Source organism: Pongo pygmaeus, chromosome 2 (assembly GCF_028885625.2).
Source record: "Pongo pygmaeus isolate AG05252 chromosome 2, NHGRI_mPonPyg2-v2.0_pri, whole genome shotgun sequence".
NCBI lineage: Eukaryota > Metazoa > Chordata > Mammalia > Primates > Hominidae > Pongo > Pongo pygmaeus.
The window spans coordinates 83,523,852-83,549,076 of record NC_085930.1 but is presented as its reverse complement, the minus strand read 5'-3'; the positions used below and the strand labels follow the sequence as shown (position 1 = coordinate 83,549,076).

At 37.3% G+C, this 25,225-nt stretch overlaps 1 protein-coding gene across 6 annotated transcripts in view; it reads left to right on the top strand.

Annotated features, from left to right (window-relative positions):
* Positions 1 to 25,225, top strand: part of MITF (melanocyte inducing transcription factor) — a 226,448-nt gene that overhangs the window by 122,104 nt on the left and 79,119 nt on the right. For 3 of the 6 annotated variants that reach the window (XM_063661848.1, XM_063661847.1, XM_063661850.1), the window contains exon 2: positions 16,304 to 16,550. In XM_063661848.1, the coding sequence (XP_063517918.1) occupies positions 16,304 to 16,550 (247 nt within the window). Of the gene's footprint in view, positions 1 to 3,452; positions 3,538 to 16,300; positions 16,551 to 25,225 lie in introns of all 6 variants that reach the window. The other 3 variants (XM_054482530.2, XM_054482529.2, XM_063661849.1) reach the window with 2 other exon arrangements.

The window sequence follows — 25,225 nt, the reverse complement described above, 5'->3', positions numbered from 1 at the left end:
AGTTGATTTGCTGAAATTTAGGGCAAAGAGTAGTACTTATTATTTCAGAAGCATTGGAGTACAGGTGATGTTTTTATTCTGCATTCTGTGCTTAGTTTTTTTGATATTATTTTTTCCTCCCCAACGGCACTACAAATTCTTAGTCTGTGTTTAAACTTAGGATTTGGGTATCTCTCTCTTTTCCTCTAAGTGTGTGTGTGTTCATATGCATATACATATATATACAAACTCAGGAAACACATCTGAATAGTACAGATGTGCCCAAGACAGTTGCTTACATATTACGTTGATTCATTTTAAAGATATTCATCAAGCCATGGACTGTTTATTCTACTGGGTTCTAGGGATACAACATTAAACCAAACGGACATGGTTCTTGATATCCAGAAGACATGTGTTCGTTAATTTGGATGATGACTTGAGGAGTAGTATTTTAGTGCTGGGAAATGCATGTAACATCTCATGAATTTTGTATATGGTGGCATGTGTTCACATTTAAGCCAAGCTTTGGTCCATTTGCTAGTGGACGTTTCATTGCTGTATCCAAGAAGCTTCCCTTAGAACTGTACTGTAAGGTAGATCTTTCTAAAGTACTGGTGTAAATTGTCAATAGAAATATTTCTTGAGGTGGTGGATTGTCCAACATAAAAAGTCAGGTGATGTTACTGGCTGAACCTGCCAGGGGAACATTTGGCACCACATTATGTCCCCTTCGGGAATGGCTGGAATTGATACCATTGGTTTCATGATCAACATTTGAAAACTCATGGAGGGTACAGATTCCCTGTGTGTGAGCATGTAATAAATCAGAGTTCCAGTTCTAAAATGTACCCGAGTGCCTTGTAGCTTTACTGAGCTTTAAATAGTGCCTAAGGTGAGAGAGAGAATCTGGCTTGAACTTTTCTTTATTTTATTTCATTAAAATTTATTTTTAAGAGATGGGGTCTCACTCCATTGCCTGGGCTGGTCTTGAACTCCTGGTCTTAAGCAAACCTCCCACCTCAGCCTCCCAAGTAGCTAGGATTACAGGCATCTGCCACCGTCCCTGGCTTGATTTTTTAGAAAATAATCCCTTAAAGTTTCTGATATGGTTATTCCCTATCCTTTCTTTATTTCTTGCTCTTCCACTTTCTTGATTTTTCATTTGTTTTTTTCACTCTGTCTCATTTCGCTTGGTTCTCTAGATTGGTCAATATTAATCCAGGACAGGTAGCACTAACCATGATTGTAATTGTAAGAGCTTTTTAAAAAATTGAGCATTTATTATGCAGCAGAGACAATGCTGAACACATTACTTGTTATCTCTTTCAGTTCTAACAATAACCTATGGGTAGTCACTTATTTCTCCTTTCTCAGGTGAAAGAACTGGGGCCCAGAAAGTTTAGTAAATTTGTACAAAGTCATAGAATTAGTAAGTGGTGAGATTTGAACCTGGATAAATAAACATCAGAATCCATGTTCTTGATTTTCATGCCAAACTGTGCTAGAGGCAAGAAAAGAGAGGTGGGATAGGTTAGTAAGAGAAATAGTGTAACATCTTAGTCATCTGTTTACCCCAGTACCTGGTACAGTACCTGGCATGTAGAAAGTGCTCAGTGATGGCTGTTGATGAACTTTCTCCTCTAATCCTATTTATTGGTCCTTAGTTTTATGAGCAATCTGCCCACTTTTCTCCACTTTGCACGTCCCGCCTTCCCATGAGCTACCATCACTTCCTACCAGGACTATTGCAGTAGCTAACTCTGCCAGTTTTCTAGTTGGCTGTCAACATAGCAACCAGAGAGACCTTTCTAAAAACTCAAATCTGAGCTCATCATTCCCCTGCTTGCCATCTCTCTGTGGTTTCTTTTTCATCTTGAAACAGAATCAGTGACTTTTCCCTGGCCTACCAGATCCTTCATGGTCTGGTCCTGGTCACTGTGTAGGTCTCACGGGCACCATGTTTTTCCTTCATACTATGTCCTTCAGTGATAGTGAGTCTGCTTGCCAACTTCCCACCTCATAGTTCTTACATATGTTGTTACTGCTGCCTGGAAAGCATTTCTTCTATACTCCTCCTCTCCCCAACTCAGATCTCAGACCAGAAGTCCCTGCCTAAGGAAAGCCTTTTCTGACCCTTAAATTTTAACTTTTTCACCTCTCTGCAGCAGTTATAACATTTTTCATTATATATTTATGTGATTATTTAATATGTGTTTCCCACTAGACTGTAAACTCCACGAATTTACACAATGCCTGGGACACAGTCGGTGTTCCATAAATATTTATTGAACAAAAGAAAGAAAGAATGAATAAAATGAGCAGAGAATAAACAGAACCAGAAATAGTTTGGCCGAGACTCCTGGCTAGATATTTCCTAGCATTAGAGGGAAGTTAAAAAAAAGATAATTTCATTATAATCATGTAATTTGAGTTTGATTATGGCTGAAAGAGGTTGCATTATTTTCCAACCATTTACTTTGGAGATAAATGTAGGCACAGAGAGGTGAAATGACTTGCCCAGTGTATGCAGCTAGTCAGTGTCACATGTCTTTGTTGTGACCTTTGAATTGTGTGTAGGGAGAAACATACATACAAGATTTTCATAACTCTGTAGGGCATCTTTGGTGTGCTGAGTCCTGTAGGAGCTGCATGAATATTTGATAATATTGATGTTGTCATGTCTGCATTTTAAAGTGTTTTTCGAGAACATGTATTGCTGTTTTTTTGTCTTGTATACCAATGTGTTCAGAATTAGATTGGATGACAGTCTCAAGAATACGCAGTTTATGGCCTAACGATTTGTGTGTCCTGAAAGATGGTGGCCATAATTAGGAGCAGTTTGTGTTTTACTTCCACCAGAACCGGGCAGGGACAACCCTCCTAATATTCTTGGGGTCTGAGGGTAAGGAATGCTGTTTTGGATCTCTAGCCTGTCAGCAAGGAGGGTATATTCAATTATCAAGCTCCAAAAATGCCTGTGCACAGATGCAAAACACCTAGAGCTGTGTGATGAGTTGATGCCCGAGAGCTCCCAAACTGAGAGGGGACACAAGCAGTTCCACAGTCCTCCCTCCTAGATTCTGTGACTCCAGTAAGTGTTGACAATTCACTGGTATGTGAAATTACCTCTCCTTTTAAGTTCTCTAATAACGTGCAGTCTCTGCAAGCCTCAGCCAGTACCCGAGCTGAGTAAGGCTAAATAAGCTTCCTGAGGTGCTTGCCTGGCTGCTGGGCTGCCTCCCTGGCCGTGCCTGGGTCCTTGAGTAGCCCCCTTTGTGGTGTGAGGCAGCGTTTTTGTCCTGCAGGTACAGTAGGTACTGGATTAAACAGGTCTGCTGTTGCAGACAGACACCAGGCACCGTTCTAGCACAGAGCTGTGTTTGGATTGGAGTTTCCAGGGCCTTATCAGGAGCCACCCCTAGTGACACAGCCAGCGCCAGAACTAACTTTGACTTTCACTCTTCACCAAGGGCTTGCAGAACACCTTAAAGGAAAAAAGATGGAGGCGCTTAGAGTTCAGATGTTCATGCCATGCTCCTTTGAAAGCTTGTATCTGTAAGTGAAGTTTTATTCTGGAAATAATCCCGGGACCACTTAAGAGGAGCAGTTTTTTTCTCTTTAAGGGGGAGGATAGAGGAAGAGAAGGGTTTATTGGGAGTTAAAAATACTGAAGCTGTTACTTCTCACTGGCTTTAATCAGCTTCAGCTGTAACCTCTGGTAGGTGGCTATGACAAGGATAACAACTAATTTGGGGGTGGGGGTGGTGGTGGTAGATAGAAATGCTAACCCAATATCCTTGCCCTCTCCTTTAAAATTGAATACTGATCTTAAGTTAATAATGACAAAAAATACCCCGACTGCTTGAAAAATCTGAGTTAGAGCAGAGCTTGATTTATGATTGCAAGATAGACTGCAGCCCAGCTTTGTTATGAATAAAACAGGATTTTCTTCAGGAAAACAGTGTGCTTAATACAGTAGTAACATTTGTCAAAACTCTCCCATTGTAAACACTGTGAATTTTTGGTTTCTCCCCCCCACCTTTTTTTTTTTTTTTTTCCTGACTGTGGAATGGTAACAGTTGCATTAATGAACATCTTCTTTGCATTCTTGTATATTGATTTTTTTCTCTGGGAGGGGGAAACAGACATCCAAACATCAGAATTGCCTGCCTGGCATATAAATGTAGAACAAGTTTAAAAAATGGCAATTTCAAAGAAATATTAAAACGGAGAAAAACTAAACAGAGGATAGTTCCCCCCACATCCTTTAACATTTACTTTCACTGTTAGGTGATAAGATTTGAAAACAATGCTAAAAGCTGTGTCCCCAAGTGAATAGGCATTCAAGCAAATCAACTTATGCAAAAGCCACCTCTGGAGCTTAATCATTATTTACTGAACGTTCCTGGGTCGTGGGAGAGGTTCTGATTAAGTCAGAAAGGCATTATGTTCAGCAGCTTGTGAAGGTGTGTTTAAAGACAGCAAGAATAATGGAAAAATACTAGATGTAGCAGATCTGTTTTTAGAATTTGATTCTTAAAAAATATAAATATAATTACCATAACTTTAAGTGTGGGTTAAAGTCATCATTTTCAGTAGATACATCTTTAAAAGTTCTTATAAAAGGTAGTTTTAAAAATGATTTCTAATTTCTTGAGCTTCTATTTCTGCTGTAGTTTGTTTTAATACTTTAGATTTTTTTATTATTTGTGTCATTATAACAGCTTAATTACTCATCTCTATAAAATGTTAGAGCATTTTATGAACAAAGTATATATAATTATGTGTTTAAAATGTCACTATGCTAGAAATGTTATAAATTTTTGCCTTATAAATGAGATAATAGCTGGGGAGATGATCTCTACTCTTTGTGATTCATTCTCTACAAAAATATACTGTCTAACTTACTAATTTTTTAATATTAATAATGGATGACGTGAACAAATGAAACTCGCTATTCTGTTTCTACGTAAGAATGGTAGTAATGTCAAACCTGAATTTATAGCCAAATTAATTCTTAATTTTGAATTTCATTCTTTTAGTTAACTAAAATACTTGTCATAAGAGCATGCTTCCCTTATACAGTCTCAGAATGAAATTCTTCACGAACATGTTTGACAAAACTTGTTCACTGAGTTATTGCCCATTAACTTTTCTTTGTGTGTTCTTTTGGGAGAGCACACGCTGTAAATTAATTGTTTTGTATTTTCCTCTAGGAAAGAAAAGGAACATGATAGCAGAAGGCAGCATTCTAGAATTTTGGCTCCCTAGAAAGTAACTTGTCAGCTTTGACTCGTTTTTAGATATTAAGATGTTCAGAAGATACCATTTCAGGAATTAAAACACAGACTAGAAGAATTCATTGCCTAACTTTTACTCATTGTCCACATGGTTTGTGGGAACTATGCTAAGTATTGTACTTGTATTAACACATTTAATTTTCACAACTGCTCTATGAAGAAGATATGTCTTTCCACCCCCATTTTGCAGCTGAGAAAACTGAGGCTTGGATAGAGGAACAACCATATCCAAGTGATACAGCTAAGAAATGACAGGGCTAGGAATTTGACCCAGGGATCCTGGCTCCAGGGCTTAATGCTATTATCTGTTGTGGTCTGTGGATTTTCACTTAAGATACTAAATGAATCAATATTTCTCCCTCTGCTTCTTTATCTAGTGGGTTTCTCCTATCCCTAGATTTCTGAATTACCAAACTATAACTCATTTGAGCTTTTGAAGGGCCGTGATTGTTCCTGATGCCACGGTTTTTGTCTATCAGGTGTATTTCCCTGAGTCCAATTCACCATTGATTATAAGACAGCTACTGGCTGGGCGTGGTGGCTCACGCCTGTAATCCCAGCACTTTGGGAGGCCAAGGCAGGTGGATCATGAGGTCAGGAGTTCAAGACCAGCCTGGCCAACATGATGAAATCCCATCTCTACTAAAAATACAAAAATTAGCCAGGCATGGTGTCCCAGGCCTATAATCCTAGCTACTGTGGAGGCTGACAAACGAGAATTGCTTGAACCTGGGAGGTGGAGGTTGCAGTAAGCCGAGATTGCACCACTGCACTTCAGCCTGGGAGACAGAGGCAAGACTCCATCTCAAAAAAAAAAAAAAAAAAAAAAAAAAAAGACAGCTATTTGGGGGAGAAAGAAACTCTACTAAAATATATTTATTGATTATATGATCTCTTTTGACTTGGGAAATCTTAACATGTGGAGGGAAAGTTCCTCTTAGAATTAAGGAACTGTCGTAGATCCCTAGAGCCCAGAGTTCTCTGTCTCTGGATGATTCAAGCAAATGGTTTGAATAAGGGTGCACCGACTCTAAGGTTCTAGTATTATTAGATTCTATGAGGTAGAATATTTGTTGGGAGAGAGACACCAACTTTACTCACTGAACAAATATTTATTTTGTTCTACTATGTGCTGGGGAGACAATATGTGAATAAAACATGTAAACATCTCTGCCCTCCTGGAGCAGATTGGACCAGGTCATGAAGGACCAAGCACATACCAGTTTCATCCCTGAGTCTGGCCCTCATTCTCATGGTTCAGGATGGCTTCTGAAGCTCCAGCCAGTGCAGCCAGATTACAGGAGACATGGTAGCAGAAGGTTTAGAGAAGGGGATCATTTGAAGGAGATTTTCTGCAGCTGATTCTGATATTCAGCCATGTTTGGAAATGAATACTAAAACATTCAAGATCACCTGTTTGTTTAGTAGGCGAGCTGGGACATGAGCCCACATACATCTCTCATTCTTAGGCCAGGACACTTTCCTCCATGTCTGACAAAATTCACATTCTATTCCCCACCTCCAGTCAGCCTGGCCAGAGTTCTGAAAAGCCCTTCCGATACTGAATTCAGTGTTTTGGATGGAATCAAATGGGAAGGACTACTCACTCCTGCCAAATGGGCTATGAAATCACCCCAAAACATCTATCTATAAACTGCCCATGGCTTTTTGTGGGTGCAGCACAACTGCTTTGTCATAAACAAAAGGAACCGATAGGCTGAATCTATAGAAACTGCCTCCCCTTCAGGAGGTACTATGAGATGGGTTGTATGAAGCCCCTCCTGCTCGTATGACTCACTTTACAATACCTCTCACCCCATGTCCTTCTCCAGCTGAGGATCCCACAGTCTCCTAAGATGTAAACTTTAAGTTATGTTGAAATGGATTCTTACGTAGAACTCCAGAAAACAGTTTCGGTGGTGTTCTTGGGGTTGTCTTAGAAGACTCTTGAAGATCTTTGTTCTTTCCTATTTTTCTTCACCTAGAACCACGATGGAGATGTATATATTTGATCTTTAATTTATGTTATGCTATAGTACAGTTGCTGTAGTCAGTTGTATTTGAATTAATAAAAAAAATCAGGCAAAAAAAAAAAAAAGCCAGTCTGTTTCACCACAAAAAGAAATTCTTAAGAATGTTTTGAAAGTGCCACCAACTGCACAAATCAGAGTTGGTAAATGGACACACACACACACACACATATATATGTGTGTGTATATATGTGTGTGTATATAAGTGTGTATAAATATGTGTGTGTGTGTATATATGTGTATTTTATATATATGTGTATTTTATATATATATATATATATATATATTTTTTTTTTTTTGAGACGGAATCTCGCTCTGTCACCAGGCTGGAGTGCAGTGGCGGGATATCAGCTCACTGCAACCTCCACCTCCTGGGTTCAAGTGATTCTCCTGCGTCAGCCTCCTAAGTAGATGGGAGTACAGGCATGTACCACCATGCCTAGCTAAATTTTGTATTTTTAGTGGAGACAGGGTTTCACCATGTTGGCCAGGATGGTCTCCATCTCTTGATCTCGTGATCCACCCACCTGGTTATATATATTTTTAAATGGCAGTCTGGTTGTCTAACATTTCAGAGTGATTGGCACTTCTTTTATCGACTTAAATCTAATTGGCGAAACTTAGCATGTAGCCATTCTAGCTCTGGAAAGCTGGGAAATGTTGTGGGTGGGAGTGTGCCTAGCCAAAACAAAGAGAAAATAGGAAAATAGATGGGTGCTAGGTTTTATGAATTGTAGGTCTTAGGCTGAAACTTTGACTTTTTCCCCAGTATTACTGATATTTTTTTAAATGTTACAAAACCAGCTGTAGTATCCCAGAGTACATCAAACTGGCTTAAGAAAAAATGGAGTTTGATTGGCCCGTGTGAAGTCCTTGTCCAGGGTTAGTCCAGGGCTTTCATGACTTCAGGGATGATTTGATACAGGTGCTCAATGTCATGTAAACACTGGCTCCCTCTTTCTTTGTTATTCCTTCTCCTTAGTCCTCTGTTCTTTCTTTACTGTTTCCTCCAGTTTGGCTTTCTTCTCGGATAGATCCAGGAAGTTCCAGATTTATATCCTACCAGCTTTTCAAACCTTAGTTTAAAGAGACTCATTTTAACCTAATAGTTTCAGTTGAAGGCACAGGGATGACTCTTACTTGATTGTCTTGGGGCACAAGCACATTCCTGAGTTAGTGTTTGTGACCAGAAGGATGGATTTCCTGATTGGCCAGGGTTGTACTTCCATGTCTGGAGGTAGTGGCAACACCATAACCTCATGAACTGAAAGTGAAGGAGGCTGGTTATTCAAGGTTAAATCAGGTACTTTACCAAACAAGTGGGACAGGATGCTGGGCAGCTATAAATGCCATGTGGCCACCATAAATCATTACTGCTATGTATAAGGTTGCCTGTTAAACCGTGACAGGTGTACCCATTCACTGCTCCTTAGATTACAATTTGTACTTTTGTCTTGATTTCAACACAATGTTGGAAACTTTGCATCTTGGTTGACGTGTGCTAGACATGCAGTAATTGTTAAGTGATGGTGGTCTAAGGCTTTTGAATTTTCTCTGATCTGTTATAATGTCTAGAAAAACAGCCAGAGCATGCCCTGTGATTGGGACAATTATTTGAGTACAAATAGAAGGGCTTTCTACCTTTAAAAAGTTTCTTCCAGTTCCTTTCACGCTCATGTCTGAATTCTGTCGTTAGTTTGTCATTGTGTTAGATTTTTAAAAATTGCTTTTGCTTTTAAAATACTCTCAGTGGAGCATCTTGCCATGCCATATTAATTACTTTAAGGGATGAATTTTTCAAAGCCCTTTAAAACATGGCAGTTAGATGTGAATGGGATTCCATAGTTGGACAGAGTAAGCAAGAATTCTAGAGTACAGTCTAGTGAAAGGAAGCTTGATATGAAAAACAGAAAACTTAAGTGTGGGGCACTTCAACTTTATCTGCTTTATAACCTTTCAATGGTTTGGCTCTCAGAGGTGATTTCCTTGAAAGGAATTGAGTGTTAAGATTGTGCCAACCCATAGTGGCATCTGTGGAAAATGGAGATCAGTTGTGGTCATAAAATGAGGAAATGGCAAAATTCATATCCTTAGTTTAAAATATCTTTTAGTAAGAACTTGATATTCCTCTTAGTTGGAATATACATAAGTGAGAAACACTTTGGTAAAAAAAAAATAACCAACTTAAAAAAATCTGCTGATGAAAATTGCCTGGAAGAGCATTGTTCATATGTTACAGAGGTCTCTAAACATTTTTGATCCTTCTTCCTAGTTAATTTCTTTCAAGAAAACCTTCTCAACACATTTTCATTTGATTTGTAATTTATGTACATGTGCCACTATACTATTATATAACGTGTACAAAAATAAAAAATGCAAGTGATAATATAAAATATATATGAAGAAATGTTTTAATTTTTTCTTCCTGTACCAAGGTTGTCATTTTTGGTATGGATTTTTGGAGAATACTGATATATTGGGAACCTTATTAAGGTTCTCCTTGATTTTTATCTAATCAGTCATTGAGATTAGTCTTTCCCAGTACCTGTTGAAGGTCCAGCTTAAAAAAAATGTGGAGAATCCTGAATGGATATGAAACATCTTCCATTTTTAGCAGCGATTTGAGGTCTCAGCATTAGAAAGAAAAGACTTCAGATTTTAACTTGTGTATGATTGGTGGTTCTTAATTTTTGGAATGCTTTTCTCCCTGTGTACTGTGAAATGTACAAAGCTCTGGAGATAGGAGCATTGTCCAGTTGAGACACCATGATATCCTGCATATCTAGCAGCACATAGCTTTTGGAAAGCATTTGCATGGGGCATGCAGGCTATGTTTTGTAAGTCTTTGTATTTTAGCTATGCCAGAGACCTGGAGTATTTATTATCTGAGCTGCTCATGTTACCCCCAAAAAGGTGGAGTCTTGGCAGATCTCCATTCTTTTTCTTGATGACTAAAACCCAAGTTAGGTGTTGACAGAAGTCCAGAAGATCTCAGTGTGAAGCCAAACTATGATATCTGGTACTTTCACATTTACATGGGTTACACTCCCAGCTATTTTAAGTACGAGGGATGATATAGTTTCTTATTAGTATTTTTTTCCACCATGCATGGTGAAAAACTCATCCTGAATCACTTTGGAAGGAATGGAAAGTTTGAGATAACAGAAGTGCCATTCACTCTGAAATGTTAGACACCCAGACTACCATTTAAAAAATATATAGCCATTTACCAACTCTGATTTGTGCAGTTGGTGGCACTTTCAATGGATTGTTAAGAATTTCTTTTTGCTGGTGGAACGGACTGGTTGGGGGCAGTTCTTGTAGATTCAACCTATCAGTTCCTTTCATTTATGATAAAGCAGTTGTGCTGTACCCATAAAGGGCCGTTGGAAGTTTCTGGATAGATGTTTTTGTTTGGTCTCATAGCCTATTTGGCAGGAGTAAAGTAGTCCTTCTCCTTCTGTCCCATCCAACATGTTGCATTCAGCATCAGAAGGACTCTTCAGACCTCTGGGAAGGCTGATTGGAGGTGAGAAATGGAATGCGAATTTTCTCAGACATGGAAGAAAGTATTCTGGTCTAAGAATTAGAGATATGGGTTCATGTTCCAGCTCTCCTACTATGCAGACAAGTGATCCTGGGTATTTTACTATTAGTTTCCAAACATTGGAATCAGGCAAGTGTCAGAGTCGGCTGCAGAATTTTTGTAGACATATTGATTCCTGGGCCTTACCTAAACAAATCAGAATTTCCAGGAATGAGGCTGGACATTTTTATTTGAGATGAAGTTCTCAGCTAATTTTGTTTTTTTCAGCTAGCCTTTTGCATTTTGAAACCCCTGTAGCTTAACCCATACATGACATAGGTTTCTCCTTTGCCCAGGAGGTTAATACTATTGAACCTTCCTGTGTCTTCACTGTGTATGTGAATATCAACCACTGTGCTTCCTGGACATAAATAAATTGTACATTAGTGCAGACAAATACTAGGCTTTGAGCTCTGTCAACCAAATGACTATGATGAAGATTATTTTTTACTGAATAAAAATGCTACAATTCCTACTTTATGGCTCATGAGAGATTTGCAGAATAAATTATCTTCTCTCTCCATCCCTGAAAAAGTTTTTTGAGTTCTCTCATTTAAATGGATATTGGCTAAACTTTACAAGACATATCTTCTGTGGTCCAAACTTGCACACAGGCATATAAAAAGTAGATTCCTTGTATCCAAAAGAAGAAGCATGCTCATGGTTTAATATTATTGTTTTTACCACTAATTTTTGAACTGTATTCCAGTTTATTGGACCATGTTTCAGTCATTGTGCTAAGCTTTTTCTATCTATTAAAAATTTAAATCCTCACCGCAGTGCTGAGAGGCAGATGTATTGCAAAGCGCAGAGATAGACTAACTGGGCCACAGTCAGAAGTTACTGCACAGCACAGCTGAACTCTGCCTGAGGAGTGGAATAAAGGAAATGCAAGGAAAAGTATAACATTGCTTTAGCGTCTCTAGGTTTCTACTGATGACCAGAGTACTGTCTTAGAGGACTGTGATATTGAGACCAAAGACCAGTCCCTATGAGATAGTAAAAGAACACTGTCATCACTGTCAAAGGTGAGGGGTGGGCAGACAGATGTTTGGATGCTGGAGCATTGAATTTAATGGAATTTCTGATATTGTTAGGTGGCTGAGGAAGATAGTAGGATAAAGTATTGGGATTTAGGAATATGTCAGATAGTTCAGAGCCCATGTCCAAAATACCTATACCATCACAGAGAAAGGGAGGCTTTGAAGGTTAAGAATGTAAATTCCACCATAGAGGTAGGAACTCAGGTCACATTTGGTGGCCATCTGTTGTCTGTATACCTCCAGCCACTGTGCTGAACACTTTAATTTAGTGAACATTAACTGACCCAATCCCTGCAGCACATTAAAATGCTGGGTTTTGGAAAGGCCCAGAGAGGTCAAGTGGCTCATTAAAGCTCATGCAGCTCAGCAGTGACTGAGCTAGCCCTTGAGCCCCATCGGTGGCCTTCCTCCTCGAGCCATTGCTGACAAATTCCCAGTTCTCAGGGGAATTGTGTTCCTGGCTTCAGTGATGCCAATATATGCCAGTAAAGGCATTTGTCTCTCTGCCCATCGGCTTTCAAAGGGTGCTTTCTGATGGTGAGATGCCCACCTTCCCATGTGGGACTCGATCAGAGTTCTGTAGTCTAGGTAACTGACTTAATTTTAAGGCATCTCAGAAGAATTATGTGACTGTGGCTTTAAACTCTACGAGATTAGAAACCAGGTATTCCCAGCACCTGGCAATAACTATTTGTTGAATAAATGACCTTTACATAATCTGATTAAAAGGAATCAGACTCATGGAATTAGGATTATCTAGCGAAGATTCAGCTTCATGGCCTGGGATGAGTTCAGTTAGCTTTTAAAATTAAATACATTTGGACATCTCTCCTTGTGTATCATTAGTAGCTTCAGCATCATGTCCTCATTTTAAAAAATAAGCATTGTTGCCACTTGTAATGTTCTCACATAAACCTCGATTTGGAGCTTAAGACATTATGCTCATTTGTCCTGCTAACATTGTGACATGCAGATATCCTCATTTTTGTCTAGAAGGTGATAATTGCAGATTCAGTTACTTCTAAGAGAAAGGGATGTTTAGAAGATTGAGAGCAAAGCTGAGAATCTGGGAGTCATCTTTCACAATATGGAAATATCCCGCAGGGAGTGTGTGCCATGAGGCGACTCTAATGCTTCCTTTGCACTTTTGGTTTTTTTTGCGGGAAGATTTATTAAAACACTGTCAATTAACTGAGCTGTGCTATATTTATATAAATATAAAAATATATTTGCTATATTTTTTAGTGGGTTTTTTTTTTACTTTTACTGGTCTACTTCATACATATGTATTTTTTTTTCAGACAGGATATTTCAGAAAATGCTTTGAATGATATTGTTGTCGACTTTCACGTATGAAGACTTAGTGCGGTTGATAACTAGAAATTTTAATTTAAGATGTCTTAAGAATGCTTTACTGTTAATTGAAAGGATTTCTTCCCCCAGTATCACAGCCAATGACTCGTCTTGAGCAGCTAATTAGTGCGATTATTCCACAGCTGCATTTGCTACAGCACAAAGGTTTGCTTCTGTTTTTATCAAAAGGATCAGTCTCTCTGGGAATGTTTTAACCTGACAGGCTTTGAATAGTAAGGCCGCTTATTTATTTATTTATTTATTTTAAAATAACTGTTCCCCCCGTGCTTCCCCCCGCCACCCGCCATGCCCCTCATCACAGCTCTCCTTCTTTTCTTGGCTTAGGAAGGTACATTTGAGCTTTGAACACATACTCTAAAATGGGAAAATACATTTTTTTAATGCTCTTTTAGTAGAGCTGTATCAAGTGAATAGATTATTTTAAGTGAGTTGGAATAATGGCCAAGTGCCCTTAGTATGTGGATGAGTGCATGATATTAAATAATAAGCAAGGTGTTAATGCTGTTCGATTTGTATGTGTCTGTAGAAAATGTAGGAAAACATGAAGGAAAGAGGGTTTGTGTTTTCTGGAATGCTGAGCACTTCCAAGTTTGCCAATGTACTGGATACAGTCACCACTTTCCCATCATATTGTCAAAATGTTGTCTATGTTGGATTCTGTCCCCTTTCTTCTAGGCAAATGGTGATTTTGATCACTCAAGTCCTTTCTTCGTGGTCTTAAATTAGTGTCTAGAGGTATATATTCTGCCATTGAAAAAATACTATGACTTCTTTATAGTTGAGGCGAGTAAAATGATAGAAAGATAAATTTACCTGTAATTCTCTTCTCACCCTGGCAACTAGGATGATCTTTGAACATTCCCTACTAATCATTTTGCATACTTGTGTATATGCATATACCACACTTATTTTAAATTAGAATGTAAATATACTTTTGAATCCTACTTTTAAATTCCCTCTTGTTACATACATTTCCCACTTTGTTCTGTAGTTGCACAATTTTAAAAAATAGGTAGTATTTTATTGAATTCATGTATGATAATGTATTTAACCATTCTCATATTATGGGACAAACTTTTTATTATTCATATATTTTGCAATTTGTAAAGAGCTTTGTAATATCAGTTTTTTCACATTTAAGTTATTTACTTAGGAAAATTGTCCATCCCAACATTTCTGAATCAAATTGTATGAACAATTTTTAGCTTTTTGGTAATGTTGTTAAGCTGTTTTAATATATATCAGCAATGGTGTAGAGTAACATTATTCTTATGCTTTTTCTTGTCATGGACAGTTTGTTTATTAAAAAAAAAAAAAACCTTGGATCTTACCTTAAATACTATTTTGTATCTGGCTTTTCTAAGTTCTTTATATTGTGTAGTTTTATTCACATCAGTAACTATATTTTTACACTAGTTTTAATGGTTGTATCATGTTACATTTTGATTCTCTGACAATATACTGAGCCAATTTCCTGTTGTGAAAATAAGCGAACTGTTAAATTGTTATTGTGTAGTTTTTCTGGGATAGCGTGAGGGTAAAACCAACACTTCTTCATCCCCTAGCATGTTTTGTTACCTTCAGAGCCTGAAGGTTCCTGTCTTTAAGGAGCTCATGAGGATGGTCCGTGATATTTAAGGCTTTATTTTGCCTTTTATTAGAAAGTAAAAGATAATACCGGAGTTTATACTCAAGGAAGGAATTTCAAAGTGCAAATACTTACCTTGAAGCATGACTTTCTCAAGAGTGAATATTTTCTCAAAAGTTCCTTTTCTTCTGTTCCAGGTGCTAGGGTTTTGAACCGTTGACCTAAACACAGACGTTAAAAAATATATATAGGGAGAGAAATAAACAATGAAACATTTTCTACCTATAATAATAGTGACAGCAAACATTTGTTGAGCCAGTACTACATGGTACTCATTGTACTAGGGGATTTATGTGCCTTGTTTTGTTTAATCCCCCAAAATCCCTAGGAAGTAGGGCTTTAAAATATACATGATGCAATAGAAATTTTAAAAGGACAGCTCCCACTTTTATAAATGGTAAGTGGGTAAAAAACTATTGTTATCCTTCTTTTCCCGATACTAAGACAGAGAGAGATTTAATAACTTGATGTCATAGAGCTGGCAGGATAAGTTATCAGAAACCATATTTAGGAAAATTAGGAAGTCTTTTTCCTTTTAATTTGTGAGTAGGGTTTCAGAATTTTAAACTATTTTGGGTAGAGTAAGTACCAAAACCATTAGAAGTAGTCCTCGTGGGGAATGCACAGAGAACACATAGTAACATAGTAGAGGGCATGCCAAGGTGAATCAGAAGAAAAGACGGCACAAAGAAAACCAGACAGAGAAGTATTGGCTTGTCAGACCAGCTTGTCTTCTGCCCCCTTGCCCAAAGACCGAGGTCGAGTTCAGTGTTAACATTCTGGCCCAAATGCTTCCTTCATTAATTATTTTTACTTATTTTATCTTAGAAAAGTTTCCTCTTGGCAAAGCTCACCTTTTCTTTAATCAATTTTTGTTAGTAAACATTTTAGGCATCTTCAAAGAACTTAGATAACATGTAGGAGTAGTTATTTGGTTAGATTCAGTTGTACAAAAAAGCAAATCAAGCAATTTATTTTTAAATGTGGAAATTTGGGTGCCATTAAGATGCTTTGCTTCTTGGCAGTGCATATGGCGGCGCTATATTTGGTGGTGATGAGTAGTGTGCAGCATAAAATGTAAAAAAAAAAAAATTAAAAAAATTAAGCCGCCTGATAAAAATGCCTAGATGCAATCAAGCTGACTTATTTTAATTCAACTACTAATGACTTAAATCCTGTCACCTCTTGATTTTCAATTATGTGGAGTACCATTCTGTGACTTGATTATATTTGCGCAGACTCATTTTATAGTTTGGTGCAATTTAGGATACCCCAAAGTGCAAACGAAGGGTCTCATTAGGAAACTAAATGTTGTATGCATTTTGGTTTTCCCACAGCAGTTCCGCGGAGCATCCTGGGGCCTCCAAGCCTCCGATAAGCTCCTCCAGTATGACATCACGCATCTTGCTACGCCAGCAACTCATGCGTGAGCAGATGCAGGAGCAGGAGCGCAGGGAGCAGCAGCAGAAGCTGCAGGCGGCCCAGTTCATGCAACAGAGAGTGCCCGTGAGTCAGACACCAGCCATAAACGTCAGTGTGCCCACCACCCTTCCCTCTGCCACGCAGGTGCCGATGGAAGTCCTTAAGGTACGTGAGTGTCACTCTTGTTGGTTGGACCAACTCTCTTCCATTTTCCATTTGCTAGGTGTTTTGTTTATCTGAATATGTATTTTGTTAGACTGACCCGTCAGAATTATATTTGAAAACTCCAACTCCCTTAATTCCTACATGGCTTTATATTTTAAAAGAAGGATGCAAATGCATTGTAACTGTAATAGTAACACTCAATGAATGGTGGGAGTCAATGTTCCAAGAGAAATTGCAAGTAGGAATACATGTTTGTTGTAATGACATCTTTCTTTGGGAAAGTTTCAAAACCAGAGTTATCTGAGGTGGGCCTCTTTTAATAATTCGTGTATCTTAAATATTTTTTTCTTAAATACCTTCCATAGCCACTCTTTAATTTTCTTTTTATTTAGTATGTAATATTGGTTGTAAAATCTGACTGTTTGAGAGAGCTCTTCACATATAAGATTGAAGAAGAGCTTTCTGCGCTTTAATAACCAGACTACATAATCCTTTTACTGCTTTGGGTCTCTTTGATTTCTTGCTAGAGTAGAAACTGCAGGAGCTTGTTAGCATCATTCGATTAGGGACATATAGCTTCCTAATTACTAAGGAAAATTGTAACAAGTCTAAGAATAGAATTCCATCTCACACATGTGTCTTCCACATCACATAGGGAGATACTCCTTGTTTAAGAATAAACATTTCAGTTCTTAAATATGACTGATTCAAGGAAAGTTAAAAGGAAAGTAGAGGAACTTCGTTATTTTTAATTTTTTTTTTTTATTTTACTACCTGCTCACCTAATTCTGAAAAGTCTCAAGTGTTACTGTTCATTAAACAATGTGAACTTTACAGACTGGTGATTCATTATTGGTTTTTGCATTCATCCATGTGCACAGAAAAAAGTCTCCCATTATTTAAAGTTTACTATTAAAGTAAATAGAGAGATGATGTGTTATAATCAGAAATCAATCTGTGAACCTTACCAGGAAGTAGGAAAGAGATTCTTTAAAAAACAAATCAAGAGTCAATTATTTTTTATTTGCGAAGACTTAAAATGTAGTGATGTAATAATGCAACTCGGATGAAGAAACCAACTGAAATTGGGTTAGGGAAAAAAGATACAAATAGTTTAGCATAAAATTTTACTCTAATGTGATTGTTTGAAATTCTGGATATTGCCACAGTTAATGGATTTTATTACTCTTTCTTTTTTTACCCCTCAATTAACTCAAGATTTTCTCTCTGGAGTAGATGATGCGTTGAATCTTTCTGTTCTGCTTGGGTGAAAATTGATATGATCACTAAGTTTTTATAGATTTATGAATTATTTAAGATTTAAGTTGTCTCATGCCTGCAGGGGTGATAATTATTGTGTATACCTTAGGTTATTTAAAATTGTATGAATTAAATAGTAACAAGATATGGAGAAATATGTCTATTTTATTCATCATAATAGTTTACCTTTTTAATCTGAAGGGCAAATTTTAGAAGAGTTGACATGGATTTGGGCTACTAGTGGGTTATATCCAATTGAAGGTAATGTTAAAGAATATTTATTAAAATCAATATTCCTGTTAAGGCAACTACAACTGATAGAGAGGAAATTACCCAAATGAAAATGTGTTGAAACATCATTTCCAGATTATCTTAAAAATGAGCATAACTTCTAAATGTTTTTGTCACTGTAAATGTATTATTTTTGAAAATGATTAAAATTTAAATCTACATTAATTTGTTTGAATAACATACCAATATTTTTATATGTTGCTGTGTCCTGGTGACACTGGATTGAGCTACAACCCCTAACTTGTGTATGCCAGAAAAATGTCCAAAGTTAAAGCACAAATAAATTGTTACAACTGGACAACATACTCTAACTAAAAATAAGTATTAGGTAAATTTCTCTTTCATTCTGAATATAGTTCATGTCTATTTAGCTTCTGCTTTTTTATATTTCAGTTATATAAACTAGTAAACTATGTCATATAAATAAAAATAAAGAATTATTGCCATAGCGATATGGTTAGGTTTGATAGCTATTTAGACAAATTTTAGTATCCTTAAATGAAGAAACAAATAAGAATACATGATTTTATTAAGACAATATTTTAAGAAAATCAGATAACATTTTTAAAGAGAATATCATATAAGTGATTGCTTCAGATACTTAAAGACTTAGGACTTCATAAATATAGTTGGCTTATTTTCAAAATTTTGTGTATAAAAGTATTATGAAACATTATAGAAAGATAAGTGAGAGAAAGGTGGGTTTTTCTCCTTTTTTATAGTTTTTAAATCATAAGCATAATTTTATGAAGTAAGTGGTTAATAGCAAAACAGTTAATATGCTTAATCTTGGACCATTTATTTCTCCATGAATATATATTTTCAAAGAATGGTAATACCAAGTATACTAATAGAGTGCATTATGATACAGATTATATTGAATAAATATTTTCTCATAGTATAGCCTGAGTAAATTCACTTAATTTTTAAAGGTTTAACTTGCTAAAACAGAACATGCCTGCTTCTCAGTGGAGGTAGATGTATACAATTAGTCACACTCACATGCACTAGAGAATCTGGTTAAATCTCTCCGTCTCCCAAGTTGTTTGTAAGAACCTGACGGAAGAAAGGTCATAGTTTAGTTTTTGTACACACGCAAAGTTAAGTTACCAACATTCTGCTATCTGGATGAATGACTGATTTCGAAAAGCTAAAGCAGTGTTTTTGGGTTAATCCCTTTTTTTGGCAGAGTAAAATTTAAAATATGAAGCTTTATAAAGCATGTTTAAAAATTATTGACATCTGGTAAACTTAGGACTAGTCAGATTTTGGGTTAGAGATTGAAAATCTGCACCACTCATTCCTCAACGTATAGTCATTGTGCAGTGAGTAAGTTCATGAATCTTTGTAAGATTAGCCTCTGGTTTCTATATTGATTTAATAATATATGAATTTTCCTTCATATTGATTTTCATTTTGGGGGACATGGAATCATGAGTCTTATTGCTATATATTTACATAGTAAAGATATTCTCCAAGTTTTTTAAGAACAACCTTACCCAATTGGGTATTGTAATTTAAGGATGCTCTTTTACTATAAATTAACCAACACCTGGAGTGCATAATGCATTTTTTTTTGTAATGGTGAACACACCCCGTATTTTGAGTTGTGAATTAACAACAAAAAAAAAAGTCATCAAGAACCATTAATGGAATCAGTTTCTTCCACAAGTGGGTTTTGCTGACATGCAAGTCATACAAACCTGAAGTTTGAAATTTGATGTAGCTTTTTTCAAACAAAAACAGAGTAACAGGAGACAGAACTGTAGATGAGTTCAGCCTTATGGCTAAAGCATCACGGTGCAAACCACCAAGTTAATTGTTTGCGTAGTCACCAAGCATCTGTTTTCATGGTTTTGTCTCTCTCACTTTGACGAATTATAAAAGCACTGGTCGCTCTCATCCTGGACTGAGAAGTTCATCAGGATTTCTTCCCCTACTGCCTTCCCAACATGGGCTCTGATGGTTGAAAGCTTGAAAACATTAGTTTACAGTTTGAAAATGTTTCTCTGTTCAGAAATCTGAAGGGAGTTGCCAAGGATTCCCCACTACCTCTCTCTCTCCTTCCCTTCCTTTCACCTTGAAATTTAAAATTTTAAAGGCAAAGTCGAAGTGTCTTCTCTGGAACGGATTGTCCATTGAATTTTTCTGTTCGCTTAAGAGAAAGGTTACATGAATTTTAAAAAGAAAAGATTTTTTTTTTATTACTCTGGGGCATTTCTTAACTACTTTGAAGGAATTTATTTTTAAATTTTCCCTTTTCTCCAAATCATCTCAAGAGTTGCGCAAATTGCTCTGTAATTAGTGATGATGCTTGCTGTTTGTCAAATACAGAAGCACTTTTTCTGGGACCCTCTACATTGTAAACTAAATCTACTCGGGCATTTATTTGGTGGTTATCTCGTCAAAGTTGCCTCTCGTTTGGATTGAGATTCTAGCGAGGTGGGCTGGAAGCCCTGCTCCTTGTCACCCTCTTTCAACAACTGACATTCCATGTTTCACTAGTGAGGGGAAGGGTTAATGGCTGAACTACTGGTCTTTCTCTGTAAATTATGAAATCTGCATGGAGTAGAATTTTCAAGGTGTGATTTATTTTTTAGATATAACACAGAAACATGAAAATGTGTGTGGAGTTACAGGTGGATTGGTGGGCTACAGATTGGCAGAAGGGACTTCTCCCACAACCTACCCTTAGATTTTGTTTCTGATTTATTTAGCCAGGAATACAGACCCTAAATAGCATCATGGTGGCTGCAAGAAGCCAGAACAGATGTAGTGTGTCTCAGATCAGCTTGCCTTGGTCCCCTCAGTTAGGGGATCTGTTGCTAGAGGTGTTATTCTCATAAGATGAAGACCTGCTATGTCTGAGATTTCTTCTTATAGCATAGTCCGTTCACACATGGACCAGCATATACTTATGTCCCTTGTAGTTTGACTTACACAAACAACCTGTCAGCCTTGATTTCAGGGATCATTTATAAACATTGGTGTCCTTTTGTTTTTGAATCAATGTTGGTGTCTGCAAGCCTACATCCTCATTCAGGGAGAGAAAGGGACTCAGATTTCAGGTCAACAAACAGCTCTTCATCCTCCCAGAAACCTCATTTCCCTGCAGAATCTGAATCATTCAGTGTCACACATAAGGTAATTTCTCTCTTTAAAACTCACGTTATTGACTTTTTAAATTGCAGACAATACTTGTTAACTTTTAACAGATTTAAACAATGCAGCAGAATAATTCAATATGAATCTTACCCTACCTACCACCGCCTCCCTTCCATCATGTTCCCTGGAAGGAGCGACTGTTAACAGTTTAGGGTGCAGCCTTCCTGTTATTTTCTGTTTTCTAACCCTACCATCAGTTGCCTTTTATAGGAGTGAGATCTGAAGAAATATATTAGGCAGTTTTTATCAGGTAGACATAAACTCTTTATTTTTCTTTGTTCATATTTGCAAATGGAATAAAAAAAACATCATTTATTTTCCTTCTGGGTTGTCTCTATCTTTGAGAATCCCACTTCAAGGTCCACTCTTCCCTATGTGCAGTGAGGACTTCTCACCCTGTGTCTTGAGAGCAGTTTAATTGGTTCAGTGTATAAATATGTACCAGCTTGCACGGCATTGAGTGGCAGCCCTTTTGCTTCCCAGGCTGCTTTATAAACACTTGCGGGTGAGGATTTAGTGATCTCAGGGCTGACACAAGAAAGTGCTCCATAGAGTTGTCTTACTTGGTAAAGTCAAACTTAACACAGGCTCAGTGGTGCAAGAATCACAGTAAGTGCTTGTGGATTAATGTTGGACTTCGTTTTTCTGTCTGCACTGCTTTTAGTGACTAGTAGCTAGTAATGAAATGCTGGCTGAAGAAAGTCATCTTTGCTTAAATTTTTAGGTTTTATCTACTTAAAAGAGCAGACCCATGAGACCAACTATCTGAAACAAAATATTCAGACTTTACACAACTAAGCCTATGAATTAATCCCAGTTTCTGGAAACATTGGAACTTCAGCTCTAATTACATGTTCATTGGGCGATATTGGCACAAAATGGAAATGATTTCTCCCTTTATGACCACAAGGTCATTTTCATGTAACTGAGGCATACAGCAGAATCTGGGTTTTCTACAGCAGAACCTGGGTTTGATTTCATCAGGTTGTTGATAGGGCCTGATGTACCCTGGTGGACACTTGACTAGTAGCTAGTAATGAAATGCTGGCTGACATGCAGCATGGTGATCTCTCTTTAAGTAGGAGAATCTTTGCCATCTTCTCCATGAGCCCCTTTGCAGTCACTGAATTCATCCTGTGGGTTTCAATGAGAAGAGACACCTGTTCGGCTCCTCCTCGTTTTCTCCTGTTAGAGGAGGCTATACTAATAGGTGCAGTCTCCTTTCATTTACACAGTTCTCATAATTCCATACTGCTGGAGGTGAAGGCAGTATCACAGGGAAAATATTAAGGTCTGGGGCCTGGAAGTGAGGGCTAAAAATTGGAGTGGGCCTAGTGTCATCTGGCTCTGAATGGTAATTTCTTTTTTAATGTCATGAGACCAGTAGAGCGTGCATCCTCAACAGGGGTGAAGTCACTCCCCACAAGGAGGACAAAAACGGATTGTTGGAGGGCAAAAAAGTCTTAGATGTTACAATGATTTCTAAACCTCCAAAGCCCCAGTACATAAACCGATAAACAGTATATATGTCTTTTAAAATTTTATGGTGATGGGATGAAGGAGAAGCAATTAGGGGAAAAATGTCTAAAAAGGCTTTTTATTGGGGTACTAATGAATAAAAGATTGAGAAACATTCCTGCAGAGGAACCAGCATCTTTCCCAATTCTTGGTGTTTTGTTTAGGGACCATTTATGGAGGCTCCTATAGATGTGATGCCTATATTCTGTCTGGTCTGTGTCTCCCCAGGAGAACTGTTATGAGAAGAATCACGATCAGCATGTGCCAGCATTGAACTTTACCTGTATTGACTCATGTAATGCCACCATTGCTCTGTGAGGTAGTTATTATTAGCATCCCCATTTCACAGATGCAGGAACTATCACAGAGAGGTCAACTAGGTCATCAGAAAGTCACCAAAGTATGTGGTGCAGTCAGGATTTGAACTCATGTAGTTGAACTCCATGGGCCACTAGTGGTAATACCTCTCCTGGAGGGAATGACCTGAGAAACATTAGAAGGGAGAGATAGCAATGTTCAGCCTCTCAAATGACACAGTAGCTTGGGGCTTGTAGCAAATGTTTACTACAGAGCTTCAATCCATAGCTTAAACTTTTATAGGAATTACTGATGTGAATGTGACACTACCTGAAGCACCTTGGAGGAGGAAAGGCAATTGTGCCTCCTGTGTATTGGATGGTGGGATGAACACTTCAGGTCTTTTAGCTCATTTATTATTTTAGTAACCTTAGGAAACAAGTAGGATAAGCCTCATTTTCCAGATAGGGAAACTGAGGTTTAGAGAGATTATCACTGATCTCTGGTTACATAGACTCCACACACTACCTTATTTGCTTATAAGCACACATCCTACTGTAAGGACATGCTCTAAACATTTCTAAAGAATCACCAGTAACAGAATATGTTAGAGCAAAATGGGAGGTCAAAGAGAAACTACAGAGGAGTCTCACAGGCTTAACAGAAAGATACATGAACTTAAGCATTTGAATTAGTAAGGGGCTTCCCTATTGAATAGTTAAAATATCCTCATGAGTCTCCACAATATGCCAGATGAAAGAACTGGATGTGTTTTTATTATATAAAAGGACTTCCTGGCCACATTGACCCCCATGGTAATTTATGCTTTATTGATAGTCATCATTATGGGTTTAAAAGCACTACAGTGAAAGTTTCTGTAACAACATCCAAAAATCATAACTCAAGTCACTTACATTCTAAAGATCTTGATGGTCCACGCTATTACAATTCATATGCTTTATAGTTCTGAGTATTTCACTAATATATTTGCATTGTTTTAGATGATTTTTGAAATAATTCAGTAGACTCACACACTTTTGATATCAATTTTCTTCTGAAATTATGTTTGCATTTTTGGTTTTTCCTTCCCCACGCACCTTGCAATATTAGAGCTCTTGCCATATTTTAGCACTTAACAACTGGAACTTCATTTCTGGTTGTTTTTCTATTTGCTTTTAAGTAAATGTCAGTGGTAATAAAGCTTATATTACTATATTGAAAAGGTCATGAGTCTCCTTCACAAATATTACCTATTTAATCCTAACAATTAAAGAAAGGACTTAGCTTTGAAAGACCACTTAATTTGAAAGACTCTTCAGTAAGCACACTTTTGAACAGAGATTGTGGACATGTGTAAGCAAAATCTAATTTTAACTTTGCTCTACTAAAATCGGTGGGTGTGATCTGTGTTAAAAATATGTAAATCAGTACAGTGGCTTCACTCAAGGTTATAACTGCAATCAGTACTAGAATATTGGCTCTTGCCCTGAATGTGTCTCCTTTTATTGACTTCTTTGAGGATCAGCTTGAACTTAAAACACATTTAGCTACAGATAATATACCAGTTATTCAGATCTTATTTATAAGGTTAGATGTTTTTTGTTCAGTAATTTATAATTTTATGAAAAGGAAATGAATCAGAATTGGAGCGTATGAATCAGGTAAAGCAGGGGGCTGTTAAAGGAGAGAATGGTCCTAAAAAAGAAATTGTTTTAATTACTCTTAAAAAATAGAGAATGTCCTAGAAAAGGGTATAAGTAAATCTATACCATTGTTTCTACCAGCTATCTCTGGAATGAGCATTGGGATTGGAAGCGGTGGTGGTCAAAGGCTTTATCATTATTATTATGATTTTTACTAGGAGAGCATATGCATGCATTCTTTATGTAAAGTGATGTCCTAATGCATTTTATTTAAGAGTCACCCACAACTTTTTGAGGAGCACACTTCTTCTGTCAGGTGTAAACTCACCAGTTTACTAGACTTAGACACATTGTGTAACTCTAGTGGTCTTTCCTAGAAGAAAGATAACAAGGTGTAGGGATCCTGAAAATTCGAAGTGAGCAAAAGGATTTGAATCACCCGGTCGGGAAATAATTTTTAAAAGTAGTTAAGAGGCCCAAAATGAAAAGCAAAATTCAGAC